Here is a 16227-nt window from a genome sequence, read left to right as displayed (position 1 = left end):
GGTAAGTTCATTCGTTTTTTTATCTATCGCCATATTTTTTACGTAGGTTGCTGAACATTTTTCAATACAGTAAGTCCCTGACTTACGTAACTACAGTTTTATGTAAATTTTTTTTTCACTCAATTTTTTTTTTTTTTAGGATTGTAAAATTTAAAACAAACAAAAATAATAAATAAATAAAATAAGCAATCAATAACGATGATCATGGCATGCACAAGTGAGATACGGAGTAACAAGCAAAAAAATAGGAAAGAAGAGAAGATTCTTAACAATTTATTTATGGTTTTTTTTTTATATGACTGAAGATTTAAGTGAAGGGGACACATTTCACCATAATAACGTAAAAACCCACACAATTCCAGCTGTCAGTATTATCGCAAATGCAATAAGATCGAATTTATTACCTGTTTATAATTAGATGCACGAACAGAAAAGCCCAGTAACCTGGAAGGTGCAAATTGTTTAATGGCAGTGACTTCCAGAAATGTTCTTTAGTAAAATATGAATTCGCATGAGGTGATAATAGTATATTTCCCACTTAACCCTGTGAAGTTCTTTTCAGAAAATTTCATTTTGACTGTTGTCATGGTGCCGACTAAGAGAATAAGTGACAGCACTACTAGTAAATCTATCAACAAAAGGAAAGCCATCGATTTGGATCAGAAAATTAAACTAATAAAGATATATGAAAATGGCCAAACATTAACAAGTATTGTGCAGAATTCAGATTTGTCAATAATAATATAGTAGCAATATGTTATTAGTCATTCCCGAGTTACGTAAAACTCGATGAAGTAAGAAATCCTGGAACGTATCTCTTATGTATATCGGGGACTTTTGTATTTTTGGATTAACCAGGAAATTGGTTATCTGGGATTTGTTTTTTACCATCTATCCCAGAAAATCGAGAGTCTACTGTAAGAGCATGCTGAAATTCCACTGCTTATAGCCTCTTTGGTGTCATACAGTCTAAAAAACTTGTACCCACAGATTGGCTACCAAAGGGGTATTGGTTTTATATATACTAACTTTAATTTAGTTTTAATTAATTTTATTTTTAATTTTAACATAACTGACTTAAGCACATGAAGTATACTCTCAGAACTATGTTTAGGGGTCCTACTATAGAAACAGGAAATGCAACCCTGTACTGCCCGAGCCCACCTATTCCCTCTTATTATGAACTCTTTTCACTGTCCTACTACCCTATATTTTATTTCTCATGAGCCATTAGTTTACCAAATGCAATATCAAGATGCTATTTTTCTACTAAAACATACTTTTCTCACATACACAAAGTTTAGCGACCACTACTTCGAAAGTTTATCATTTGTTTTCTATCCTGGGATGTACTACTTCACTTTTTAATGCCAATTTCCCAATATACCTTCGTTTAGTTTTGTCTGAATCAATGTAGCTTCACCATTTCCACCACATGCTATGTATATTTCATGACACAAACAGAGGCCTTACTTCTTGCTGTCCTTCCTGTGATTTCGATGGTTGACTCTTGATGAAGATGTTGGAATCATGGGATCTTCGGCATTAAGTGTGTCTTTTTATTTTTACGTTTCATGAACCATCTGGGTTTTCTGTACTTTTGATTCCCACTTTGTTAGCTCATTATAATTCTCTTCCTCACTTTCTACCAACTTATATTCCATTATGGTTGTTGGGTTCATTCTGCTATAAATTTCAGTGTCCCTGGTCCTTAAACTATCTAAATAAATTCATTGGAACTATTCTCTACAACCTCTCATTAATACATTATATATGCAGGGTCATTATAGTCCTCGTGCAGTTTTACTGTGTCCTTTTTCCAATGCATGGGGTTGTCGTGACAAGCTATATGCAGGGTCATTATAAAGCCCTTACACAGTTTTACTGTCTCCTTTTCCCAAAACATAGGGTCGTCATGACAAGCTGCAAATACTTTGAACTGGCTATGAGTAATCTTTTTGGATTCACACCTCTGCAGGGTGGAGACTCCCTCCACAGTCCATATACCGACTCGGCTCTTGTTTGCTAATTCAGCAAACAAGAGTCGAGTCAGTATATATTCCATTAGGAAATAACTAAAAAGGAAATAAAGGAAATTCCAAAAAAGAAAATAACTTACTGGTATTCCAGTAAGTTATTTCCTTTTTTCTTTTTCTGTCTCTCTTCTCTGCCTCTGTCAGGTCAGCCGTGATATATACATATGGTTTCCTCTTACCTACCGCTACCTTTTGGCCATACTTCTGCTTAATTCAAAAATCAATATCGCTTCATTGTTTCCACCACATGCTATGTATATTTCATAGCTATGTATATTTCACGGCTAACCTGCCTCTGTCAGGTCAGCCGGGATATATACATATGGTTTCCTCTTACCTACTGCTACCTTTTGGCCATACTTCTGCTTAATTCAAAAATCAATATCGCTTCATTGTTTCCACCACATGCTATGTATATTTCATGTCACAAACAGAGGCCTTACTTCTTGCTGTGGTTTCGATGGTTGATTCTTGATGAAGACGTTGAAATCATGGGATCTTCAGCATTAAGTACTTCTTTTTATGTTTCATGCACCATTTTCTACCAACATATTCCATTATGGTCATTGGGTTCATTCTGTTATAAATTGCAGTGTCCCAGGTCCATAAACCCTCTAAATAAATTCATTGTAACTATTCTCTACAACCTCTTATTAATATATTATATATACAGGGTCATTATAAAGTCCTTATGCAGTTTTAAATTTTCATAACTTCTAATCTATACATGATAAAATTAATCTGTAAAAAGGGTAAGTGAAAGAATTTATTAAAGTTTTACATACATTTATTCTTGGTTCACTGATATGGTACATTTATCATTGACTTGATATATTTATTGTGGTTTATCATTGGTGGGACCTGTTTCTTTAATCGTTTTCATCCAATTAGTTATGGAATTCCAGTGTGGTGCATCTTTGTTGTAATGGGTTCTAAATCTTTTTTGTATTGCAATTACAGACTTTAACTCAAACAACCACAGCACACAATTTACTTTCTCTTCTATTGAAGCCATTTGGTCAAGCCTAATTCTGCAAAAAAAATAATAATAATAAAATTTTTGTAAACTACAATAAAATAAAAAAATCACTCTTAGTACATACTAAACTATTAAACTTCACTAAATTAAATTTCTAACATTTTTAACAGATTGATTTCATCATGTATAGAACGGAAGTTATGAAAATTTAAAACTGCACAAGGCCTTTATAATGACCCTGTGTGTGTGTGTGTGTGTAAAATTTTAATTAGTTTTTAACTTATATGTATTTTTATTAAATATACATTGTCCAAGAGAAATATAATTCTGTTTTTCAATAAAATACCTTCTAAAAAAACAATTTTTAATAAATTTTATTAATAAAAATAACTTTATTGTATTATCAAGATGGATGTATATTCTGTTACCATACTCTGACTTAAATTTAAAATGAATAAGAAAAATGCATTCATTTAAAATGAATGTATTCATTAAAAAAAAAAAATGCATTTATAGCCAAAGCTTATTTGTGAAAAACAATTGGATAAACATTCAAAAATTAAAGCCATTTTTTGCTATAAATAACTGTATTATTTAGGTTGAAATTATGCCAACAAGCACCCTCTACATAAAACTAAATTTTTAAGTAGCTTTTATACATAAAATGAATATTTATCACTTTTATTACAGCAGTTATGCAAAAATTTATAAAACATAAGTCTTCCATCATTTTATTTCTTGGAGAATTTATGAAAGATCATCAGGACTTTAGACTGACCCCGTATATTTTATACACTTCAGAAAATTTTCCCACACTATTAATTAAATGCAAAACAAATAATATCAGATACCTTGAGCAGCTATCTGTATGCCCTGCAATGAAATCATTTCATTATGAGGTCGTTCTTCTATGGGTATTGATACTCCAGACTCCAGCGTTAAATCAATTGTACTGAGCGGAGATGCCACATAAAAAGGAATCCCATGGTACTTAGCACAAACAGCAATTTGGTAAGTTCCAATTTTATTAGCTGTATCACCATTGGCAACAATGCAATCAGCCCCAACAATAACAGCTGATATTTTAGTAGAGTTCATTAAAGCTGCTACCATACTATCACAGATCAAAGTGGCAGGAATCTGATCATGTACTAACTCATAAGCTGTCAATCTAGCACCTTGATTGTAAGGTCGTGTTTCTGTACAGTAGACATGATTTAATTTTCCGAGCCCATGGAGGTAACGTATAATTCCTATTAGACACAAAACTCATATAAATTCCATGTAAAAACTTGTAAAAAATTTTTAAAAAATTATTGTTTTATAGCAAAGCCTGGAACAACATTTAACTAAGGCTCATCCCACCCAATATAAAATATTACAATAATCATAAAAATCTGACGTGTCATGGTCAGTAAGTATCTCAGTTGGTTCAAGCTTCCTTGTCCACACTACTTCAAAAAAGTCATGAAGCCACAGCAAATAATAAGGAGCATGTGATCAGGAGCATGAGTTTTAGCAGGCATATCATATATGCCTGCTAAAACTCATACTAACTTATTGAGATTTTTAGTGTTTCCTCTTGACTAAGAAAAACACTAAACTAGGGGTGGCAAACCTTATTAAAGGTGCATGCCAAAAATGGCTAAATCTGTTAAAAACTACCGTCGCATTCCAGAACACAAAATTATGCATTTTGTATTCTGTGTGTAGGACCTACACAAAACTTTTACAGAACACAATGCTTTATATATTTTGTTATCTTTCACTCCAAGAATGAAATTCTTTACTACCCTCTTCATTTGAACCTTTTTGTTTCTTTGCTGGTTGAGCTGACATTCTAAACAATGTGTAAAGGGCAAATAGCAATTAAAATATTTATGAGAATTTATGGGAATTAATGAAGAATAATCTCCAATCTACATATAAACAGTAATTGACAATAAAGGAAGCTACACTAAATAATGAATGTGGATAATATATCTCACATAACTTTACCAATAACTTATGTTCTGAATAAATGTGTGAAATGCATGAATTTTATTCGTAATTTCATTTCACAATTTCGTCAGTACATCTCACCACTCCGACGTCAAGCAAATCACTGCATGAAGTTTTAAATGGGGGGGGGCTCTGAATTCTGTGTGCCCAAAAAAATTGTCACGTGCCATGGGTTTGCCACCCCTGCGCTAAACCAAGCAGCAAATTGTCTAGCCATATGCTTCTATTACTTGTCATAAGGCCAATAATAGTTTCCAGATGTAACAATAAACTTTAGTTCATCAACAATAAACAACCAATCACATAGGAAACACAAATATACAATATATAAGTTATTTAAATGTAGAAATAAATAACAATATATGTTTTATCCATAATACATATTATTCCTGAAGTATGTCCAAATATTTCTGTGTATTATGCTCAGCTCTATGTTAACTGTTTTAATTTATATATTTTGTAAAGTTAATTCTGCAATATTTTGAAATTTTAATTCTTACATTAATAATGGTTGCCACAATATCCATTTTAATATTTGTCCATGGGTATCAAGATTCAGATGGAAATGGCTGTAGGCAATTCGTGTGTGAATCATGGATTCATCACTTGTATATCCTGTAGCACGTATTTTAGTCTAGTAAGTAATCTTATCTCAACTGTTCATTCTTCTCTTTTTGTCAGTGAAGTAAGGAGTTTGTCAATCTTAAATTGTGGTCAGAATGTGTATATAACAACAATTTTGCCCAGTAGAGACTTAAGAATACACCTAATTTACAGACAAAATACATATGGGTAGATGTAATCAATTACGGGTGGCCCTAATATAATAATATCATAATTAGTATGCATCTGCAAAACATTTGGAGAAAAAATTTTTTATCAGTGTATGGCCTACACTTACAGGATAGATTCTTTTTACTTGCAGGTAAAAGGAATCTATCCTGCAGAAACAGAAAACATTTGAACAAAGGCAGTCCAAAGATCCTTGTGAATACTACTGAGCAAGCATTAAGGGTTAGGAGACCCACTAGTTGGGGGAGGAGGGTAATACAGATATGCATACATTGATGATATGGGACAAATTAATGCTTGTGCACATCTCAAAGGTTCCTGTTGTTGCCACAAGAGCCAATATTGACAAGAAGTGCTAAGAGAAGCAAAGTTCCAGACAGACAGGAAGAAGCTAATGCTGCTAGGGACACAACCTTAAATAACTTTAAGATGTGTGCCAGGGTAGTAAACTAAATAACAACACTTAGCCTTAACTGTGTCTACAGTAATGTCAGGAGTTTAGTCAATAAAATTCCTAGATAGGCAAATTAATTAGCATTACCATTAATAGAGGCATATGATGCAAGTAAGCAAGCTTATAGCTTGCTTACAGAATCAGTCAAAAAAAAAAAAAAAAAAAACCTTCCCATTTCACTCATCCATTCACTCCAAATGTTTGTCTAGTTCTGCTTTGAACTTATTTAAGTTGCTGATCTCCACTACAACAAATGGAAGTTTGTTCCAAATATCAATCAACCACTGGCTAAAGGCGAATTTCCACAAATATATTCTGCAGTTGTCTTTCCTCAATTTGAATTAATGCCTCAGTAAGTAATCTGAGCAAAAGGAAAAATCACATTAGCACTGAGCTTGCTCAATCCAGTCAAGGCCTTATACACATCAATTAGATCATCTCGCAGGTGCCTAGTCTCCAGAAGCTGCAATTTGCAGAACTTAAGACTTTCTTGGTAACACCAACTCTTTGTTCCACTCACCAATCTCGTTGCCTTCTCTGTACTCGTTCCAGCAGCTCTACATCTTTCCTAAAATGCGCCTCCAGACCTTTATGGATATTAGTGAAGAATAATCTCCAATCCACATACAATTGTATACAGTACTCAAGGTGTGGCCTAACCATTGCCTTATACAAGGGGACAATCATCCCCCTTATCACTGCTAGCAAAATTCCTGTTCCAAGGAAATTCTGTTCCAGGGAAATTAATGCAGGCACTGGTTAAAGAAGCATTGCAGGATAATCTAGACAAGACTTCAGTTATAGCTCAGACACAGCATGGATTTGTTAAGGGCAAGTCTTGTCTGACTAATTTGATTGGATACTATGATGTAGTCACAAAGGAACTGGACGCAAAGAATAACTTTGATATCATATATATGGATTTTAGAAAGGCCTTTGATACTATTGCACATGGAAGACTGCTGAACAAATTGGAGCAGTGTGGCATTGGAGGCAAATTGCTGCTATGGATAAAGGGATGGTTGAGTGGGAGAAGTCAGAGAGTGGTAATCAATGGACATTGCTCTTTGTGGACTAATGTTATTAGTGGAATTCCTCAGGGTTCAGTGTTGGGTCCATTGTTGTTTTCTGTATTTATAAATGATATTGATGATGGTATATCAGGCTTAATGTCCAAGTTTGCAGATGATATGAAGGTTGGCAGGGTTGACACTAATGACAGTACACTGTTGCAACAGGATCTAGAAAAGTTGATCAGATGGGCTGAGAGGTGGCAAATGAAGTTTAACATTGACAAATCTAAATAGAGAATAAAAAGGAACTGGGGGTAATGGTGCAGGCAGATATGAAGTTTTCTGAGCAGTGCAGACGGTCTGCAAGAGTAGCTCATGGTGTCTTGTCAATGATATACAGGAATTTTTCGAGCATGGATAAGGAGGTGATTATCCCCTTGTATAAGGCAATGGTCAGGCCACACCTTGAGTACTGTATACAGGTCTGAAGGCGTCATTTTAAGAAGGATGTAGAGCTGTTGGAACGTGTACAGAGAAGGGCAACAAGATTAGTTAACAGAACAAAGGGTTGCTCTTATGAAGAAAGGCTTAAGTTTTGCAAATTACAGTGTCTGCAGACTAAGCACCTGCGAGGTGATCTGATTGAGGTGTATAAAGTCTTGAATGGTTTGAGCATGCTCAATGCTGATGGGATTCTTCCTCTTGCTCAGAATAATCACCTGAAAGGGCATAAATTCAAATTGAGGAAAGACGGTTGTAAGTTAGATGTGCGGAAGTTTGCATTTAACCAGCGGGTGGTTGATTGCTGGAACCAACTTCCATCTGTCGTTGTAGAAGTTGATAGCTTAAATAGATTCAAGGTAGAACTTGACAAACATTTGGAGCGAGAGGATGGGTGAAATAAGGAGGGTTTTTTTTTTTTTTTGGCTGATGCTATATAAACTTGACTTCTTGCATCATGTGCCCTTGCTAATGCTAACTACAAGTTGATCTGTAACAGTACCACAGATAAGGTTAGAGAGGCCAAGGCTGAGTATGAGAAAGCACTGTCTAAAATAGCAAACAATGGGACAAGGAGTTTTCCGTATATGGTGAATACAAAGGAGGAGGAAAAGAATCAGATAGAATGCTTGTACAGGGGTGTGGGAAAGTCACAGATAACCCAGCTGATGTTGCTGATGAATTGAATTGGTATTTCACATCAGTTTTGACTGACGAAAGACTTTATGCTAAGGAGAGGCCATGTGAGGGATGAGCCATATGAAATTAGGATTTCTAAATTAGATATGACTGTTTATTAGAAAAACTTTTGAGCCTGAAGGCAAGTAAAGCTCTTGGAGTTGATGGCATATACCTAGTAACTTTGAGGCAGTCATTGGAGATTGTATTGAAACAATGTGGTTAATTAATTAAGAAGGCGTCTTTGGATTCAGGAGAGATTCCTTTTGGTTGAAAAGTGCTAACATATTGCCAATAAAAAAAAGGTGGTTCTAAGAGTGAAGTTGGCAAATCCAGTTATTACTATTATTATTATTATTATTAGCCATATAGTGCAAAGAAGCCTGAGGCTTATGCTGCACCAGCTTAAAAAAAATTTCCAAAGTTACCCAGAGAGAGAGAAGTAGAAGGGAATCACCAAGAAGAGAAGAGAAGAATGATGATATCCAGCTCAGGACCCTGGGTGTGCCAAGCCCATACTCACCAGATGTGAACCCCTGAATTCAAACTAACAGAACCCTGGGGTTCTGTTAGTTTGAATTCAGTATTAATAAAAAAATCTTGGAAGCAATGATTAAAAGTGCAATCCAGAAACATTTCTATATAAATGGCATTTTGAAGGACAAACAACATGGTTTTAAGGGAAAATCATTTAACTAACCTGGTAAGCTATTTTTGACACAGTTACTAATCAGCTAGATGTAGGGAACAATTTCAACATAGTTTATTTTGATTATAACAAACTGATGATGTGACAGAAGTATAACTGCATTCCTGTCTAGATGGTCCTGCATCGCTTGTTTAACCCAACTCCATTCTTTTCCCTGGAACAGAAGTTAAACAAACAGATCTGTAATTACTCATGTTACTCTTTGATCCCCCTTTATGAATTGGGAATACATTTGCACATCTCTAGTCCACAGTGATCTCCCCTGAATCCATAGATGCTCTCATAATTATGACTAAAAGTTTGCTTACTCCTTTGCTTCCTCCCTTAAGATAACTGGATAGGTCCCATCCACCCCAGGTACCTTTTTATGTTTAATTTCAACAATTTCTCTTCCAATTTCCTCACAGTTATCAAAAAATCATTTAGCTCCCTGTTAGAGTTCAATAAACTTCTGGCCTCTTCTTCACTACATAATTCTCACGTGTGAATGTAGATGCAAAGTACCTATTCAGTTTGTTAACTACCTGAGCAGGATAATCTACAGTCGAATTATCAATATCAAGTGAACCAATCTGATTCATATCCTTCCTTCTAGAGTTTACATAAGTAAGTCTTTTGCTGTTTTTCTTTGCATCCTTTGCCAAGGATCTCTGATAATTGCCTTGGCTTGCCTAACCTCCTTTGTGACTTGATTGCTGACTATATCTACCACCAGCTTCTGTATCACATGATAATTTATATACATTCCATGCATGTTTCTTCTCTGCCACATGTCTGACCATCTGACACCCATTTAGGTATAAACCTTTAACAGTATTTCTTAGTTGGTATGAAAAGCCTGGTAGCATCTATGATTATTTCCCTGAATAATATGTTTTTAGTAACATCATTAGTTGGTCGCGTTATACAGAATTTAAAAACTGTCTGAGACTACTGTTGTTGTTGTTAATTCATCTTTAAATAAATCCCACACCAATACATTGTGATCACTGCCATCTAGTGGTTCTTTTATCTGTAGAATCACTGCTGACAATCAGATTAAGAATATTGCTCTCTCTTGTTGCCTCTATAACATGATCCTGAATAAAACAGTTATCCAATATGCATGATGCATAAACATCATGCTGGTGTTTGATTGAACAACCCACAAGTTTCAGTCTGGTATATGGTAAGTTAAAACCCACCATTATAACATATTCTTATTTATGGCATATAACTGTTATGCCACTCTATATATCTGTAGGGTTTATTCTACTCATCATAATCTGTAGGCCTATAATACACTCCTACTCTGGGGGTTGTTTTCTCAGTGCTAATGTATTGCATTGGCAATCCATGTCAACTGGATACACTGCTTTTGATTTTATGTGCTTCTTAACTAAGAGCATAACCCCTCCCTCCTGTCTTGTCTCTCCTTTCTGTATACATTGTACTTCCCATTTTCAAATTCTGCATCCTTTATGTCTGAGTGACACCACACCTCTGATATCCACACATTGTCTGCATTTGAAGACTTGAGCAAGGCTTCATATTTGTCAAATTTGTTTACTATGCTCCTAGCATTCATGTACATGCACCTGTTTTTACTACAAAGGGTACTAGGAAAGTTTTGCAATATGACGCAACAATGAATCACAGGAAGCTGCTTGTTGCTGCATGTTGAGACATGTTCATACGTGCATAGTAGCGCCGCGCCAAGTCGATGGGCTCAGTTATTCATTAGTAGTGAGAGTGTAAAGCGCTTGCGATGGCATTGTGGTCACGAAATGAGATAAGGACAGTTTTGCAGTATAATTTCGTGCGTGGTTTAACCATAGACCAGTGCTTAGAAGAAATGACTCTTGCACTAGATGATGATTGTCCACATCGTACAACGATATTCAGGTGGTATAGAGAATTCCAAAGGGGAAATTTCACTCTGGAGGATTCTGAGAGGCCGGGAAGGCCACGAACGTCAGTTACGGAGGAAAACGTTACTGCTGTGAGGAAAATGCTTGACGAAAACAGGCGAGTGACCTACCAACAGATAGAGGATACTTTGGGCCTAAATTATGCACCAGCAATTCGTTCGATTCTGCAAGATCATTTGCACGTGAAGAAACTTTGTTCTCTCTGGGTGCCGCATCAACTGACTGAAGAGCAGATGACACAACGTGTGACTTGGTGCCGGGAGATGTTAAAAAAGTTTGATAAGGGACAATCTCGGTATGTGAACAACATCGTGACAGGTGACGAGACTTGGCTGTACTATTACGATCTGCCGACCAAGGCTCAAAACAAAGTTTGGGTCTTTGATGATGACAACACACCCGTAATTGTCAGAAAATCCCAATCTGTAAAGAAGAAAATGATAGCTGTATTTTTCCAATCGAGTGGAATTGTGGAACGTGTCGTTTTGGACACGCAGAAGACAGTCACAGCTAAGTGGTATACTGAACAATGCCTGCCTAAAGTCATTGGATCTATGAAGAACCTGCGGCCAAAGTCAAGAATGGACTCCTGGTACCTCAAAAACGATAATGCTCCAGCTCACCGTGCCAAAGCCTGCACCGAATATTTGACCACGACAGGACTGAAACTTCTCGAGCACCCTCCCTACAGTCCATACCTTGCTCCCTGCGACTTTGCACTGTTCCCGCATGTGAAAATGAAGCTAAAAGGGAGGCGGTTTTCCAGTGATGAGGACCTTCTACGGACTTGGGACAACGAGTGTGCTTTACTCCCTAGTGAAACTTGGCAGAACTGGTTTAAAGATTGGTTTCGGAGGATGGAGAGGTGTATTGAATGTAGAGGAAATTACTTTGAAAAAATTAAATAAACAAAGCTGTATTGCAAAACTTTCCTAGTACCCTTTGTATAATACAGCCCATGTATTTCCATGTTCCCAGATGACCCACAGCCGGTCTTGAAATCTCCAGTATCTTGCTTTTCAGGCTGTTGTATTTTCCAATAGAAGCGGTGCAAGAATCATTTTCACTTCTGCCCACAGCTCTTGTTAATCTATCAGTCTTGTATATCTGCATGCTAGCAGTTTTCTGACCCGCCTAACTGTCTCTATTCTTCAGCAAATATTCTTGCACCCTTTCTATTCTATTCCATTCCTCTAAAAACAGTCTCTCCTGTTAACAAGTACATATCATGCTGAAAAAAAAAAAAATTCTACTCCATGAGTGTTGCACAGTCTATGGCAGAATTGATTTACATTTTCTCATCATGTACTCCATCCTTTCATATTTAACCCTAATTCACAAATTTTTCTCAGCAGTGCCCTATGTTTGTTAAGTAAGTCCTCACACCTCCTACTCTTAATGTCATTAGCACCAACATGAACAACAACAATATCACCTTTTTGCCCTTAAAAAGATGATATCTACTCTATGTCATCAACTTTTGCCCCTCCCAGACATACCCTGGTCCTCTTTCACATATTCTTTTTGCACAATATATTTCTCATTTCCCTGACAATAGAGTCACTGACAACAGCAACCTCCTGTGGGACCTCACAAACACCTGTTAGTATGCTCAGCTGACTCCTGATATCATCAAACTCTTACATCGAACATGCACAAAGATATTCGCCCTTTGATTTATCATGTCCCATTTCAGATAGATCTGCTAACATCAAACAAGTAGTACATTTGATAAAACCATGAATCAGAGGACAACTGCCCCCTTCAGTTTTCCCCCAAGCCACAGTACTCCCTCTAATTTGAGCCCTTTGCTTTGCTGCTCTGAAGCATGCTTTCTGCTCAAATTCAGTTTAATTGAGAGTATTACACTAAACTAACATGTTTAAATATAATAATAACACTATGCACCAGTTATTTATAATAAAATATATATTATGTTATCGAGTTCATTACATATGTTATGTTATTGGGTTTATTCTATACCTTTACACTTGTAAAGTTATAAGTTAATTACAATGTATAATAAATTATCTATTAACACCAATTTATGTGATTTGAATTTTTCAGATACCTATTTACCACAAAATTAAAACACTAGAATTTCCCTACCATGCACTACAGTACAAGTTACAAGATACAATATTCATGCCAAATCACAAATACAAAGGTGCTATGTATATTAAGTTATAACTTACAAAACATCTAGCTAAATTTAAAAATAAACTAACAAATGTGACTAGGACTATAAAACTATTTATAGAATACTATTTAATAGTTTGAACTATTACTATATGAACTCCTGGGAACAGAAACTTATCTGTTCCCAGGAGTTCAAAATTCTTTGACTTTGCAGTCCACACTCTCAAACTGCAGTCTCAATCCATATTGATTAAGTTGTAAGTTACAAAATCTCAAAAGTAAATTTTAAAATAAGCTAACAAATGTGACTAATGCTATTCAGCTATTTATTGAACACAATTTAATATATTAATTAAGCCAAAAAATGGAAAAATTTTCCAAAAAACTTATCCGTTCACAGGAGCTCAAATTCTTTGTCTGTGACCTCAAACCCAATAGTTATGACAGCAGAGAGAGAGAAAGAGAGTGAGTTGTTGTTGTTTGATTTTTAGGAGCATTAGCAACTAAGGCCATATTGCTCCAGGGATATGCGGTGGTCATTCCCTGACCTTTCCGCATCCTCCGTATTTGGTGGTCACGGGCTCGAACCCCAGTCTAATCAAGAAGCGTGTGCTACGCACTGCCGCTCCTGCCCACCTGGCAAGAGAGTATAGTGAGTATAGTAGCCATATGGTGCAAGGAAGCCTGAGGCTTTTGCTACACCAACTAAAGAATAATAAAATAATAATAATATTACATACAAATAAAATATTAATAAATAATAAAATAAGATGAAATAAAAACAAACCATCTACTTGACTTCTCCTTATGCAGATACCTATCCAAATGACCTTTGTTCCCAAAATGTCAGCATCAACTACCCGTGGAGGAAACTGATTTCATTAATCAACAACTCAGCGGCTAAAAGAAAACTTCCTGCACTAAATCTAAACCTTCTCCCCCGCTCCCCAGCTCTGGAACCAATAACAAACAACAAAATTTCGCCCTCACTCATTTTATTTTAAGAAGTTAATATCACATTTTTGTTCTTGTATGTACAGGACCGTACTTACACTTCTCGGGGCCGAGGTACTAAGCTCTTACTGGGCCCCCTTTAAAGATAACAGAGGTCCAGAGTCCAAAATGAAAACACTTGCATATATAAATATAATCAGAAAAAAATTATTTTTACCGATCTATTTAAACAAAAACGTTGCAAAAAAAAACTGGTTTATTTTTAGTTATATTAACAGAACCCTCACTAATTCCTTGTTCATGTGCATTGATACTACATACACAGGGCTGTACTTATAAGCAGGCACATTGGGTTTTAATGTGCTGCTTATAAGCAATACAAAGATCGCTTTAAAATTTTGAAATTACAGATGCCATGCATGACCCTCCTCAATGGTGAGGCCCGAGGCTAAAACCTAATGTGCCTGCTTATAAGTACAGCCCTGTGTATGTAGTATCAATGCACGTGAACAAGGAATTGGTGAGAGTTCTGTTAATATAACTAAAAATAAACCAGTTTTATTATCATAGTGTAATTGTATGTATAACTTACTTTCTCTTGATAAAAGCTTGTCATTCTCATTCCTAAGTGCAGATATGCCATTCAGCCAATAATCTGAATTTGTATGTTCCCATATCGTGATGTAAGTTCAGGTGTTCGGTAAGCCTGCTACTTTGGAAATCTATAGCCAAAATTCTCAATACTGATGAAAAGTTCCATTTGGGTACACTTGCCAATTTTTCGCAGTATTGAACAAATGAACAGTGACATAAATTATGTCAGTCCAAAATTTGGTGGACAAATTTATTATCTGAACGGATGAGTGAAGAAAGACACAATAGGCCTAATATCTTTGGCAAGAAAGCATTTCAGCACAATGAGTTTAACAACAAAATTTCAAATACAAAAATGCTTTTCTTAGAAATATCAAATAAATTTAGTTACAGTTCTTATTTAATGAAATCAATTATAAAATAAAATACAATTAATTACATATAAATAATAAAATACAGATTACCTAGTGCTGTACCATAACCTGCTGTTGCTAAGCTACCAGTGTTGCAGTGTGTTATTACAGACAATGGATAAACAGAAGAATTCTCAAGAATATAATTAGCCCCATATTTACTTATTGATTTATTTACTGATATATCTTCTGGCAGAATATTTTCTATTTCCCTAATAATGCTGTAAAAAAAATAAATTGTACATATGCCACAAATATTTCAAGACAATACTTTATCTTATATCAGTAAAAAAAAAAAACAACAAAAAATACACTATACTGTAATAAAAGAATAATTTATAATCATTAAAAGTTTCAGAAATACAGTACACCCTTGCTAATTCAGTTACAGTTAATCCAGATTGAAATATGAAAAATTCTGTTCACAGCTGAATACTTTGAAAGACACATGGGATTTAGGAAGGCAGATGAGTCACTCTGACTGCACACTGATGGACTGCACAGAGAGAGAGAGAGACAGAACATACATTACATTGTCTTGCGTGTTGTTCAGTATTGCTGTTGACTTTGAGTTGGACTGATGTTACTGCTTGTATCACTTCATTTGCACACTTCTTTATATGTATTTATGTACATAAGTTAACATATTTTATATAATTATGGGTTTTAAAGAATTGAAAAGTGGAATAAAAAGAAAACACATCACTTTAACAAGCTCATAGTGATAGAACAACTTGAAATGGTGTTCCTGGAAAAAAAATTGCTGAAGAATTTGTACTGGCCAACAGACTGTGTCAAATATTAAAAAAACAAAAAGAATCTATAAAGGCTTTTGCTTTTAAATTTGATGTGGAGAGTGATAAAAGCAGCATATCAAACAGACAGACATTAAAAAAAGCCAAAAGAAGTATTGCTGGAAGAAGTTGTATTTAAGTGGTATTTACAGCAATGATCAAGTGGCGTTGCCATGCAACACCAATGCCACTTGATAAATGTATAAAAAAACAACAGACAATACATTTATCCATCTATTGATGGATAAATCTATTGTATT

The 16227-nt window shown here is 35.3% G+C and overlaps 1 protein-coding gene across 1 annotated transcript in view; it reads right to left on the bottom strand.

Annotated features, from left to right (window-relative positions):
* LOC150081739 (methylthioribose-1-phosphate isomerase) overlaps positions 1 to 16227 on the bottom strand; it is a 138988-nt gene that overhangs the window by 22910 nt on the left and 99851 nt on the right. Inside the window, exons 4-5 of the mRNA XM_090378842.1 lie at positions 15225 to 15394; positions 3867 to 4268 (exon numbers count right to left, since the gene is read on the bottom strand). Of these exons, the coding sequence (XP_090234968.1) occupies positions 3867 to 4268; positions 15225 to 15394 (572 nt within the window). The remainder of the gene's footprint in view (positions 1 to 3866; positions 4269 to 15224; positions 15395 to 16227) is intronic.

The sequence above is a fragment of the Mastigoproctus giganteus genome, chromosome 8, assembly GCF_048544385.1.
Source record: "Mastigoproctus giganteus isolate SK-2022 chromosome 8, ASM4854438v1, whole genome shotgun sequence".
In the NCBI taxonomy this organism is placed as follows: domain Eukaryota; kingdom Metazoa; phylum Arthropoda; class Arachnida; order Uropygi; family Thelyphonidae; genus Mastigoproctus; species Mastigoproctus giganteus.
This window is presented reverse-complemented; position numbering and strand designations above follow the sequence as displayed.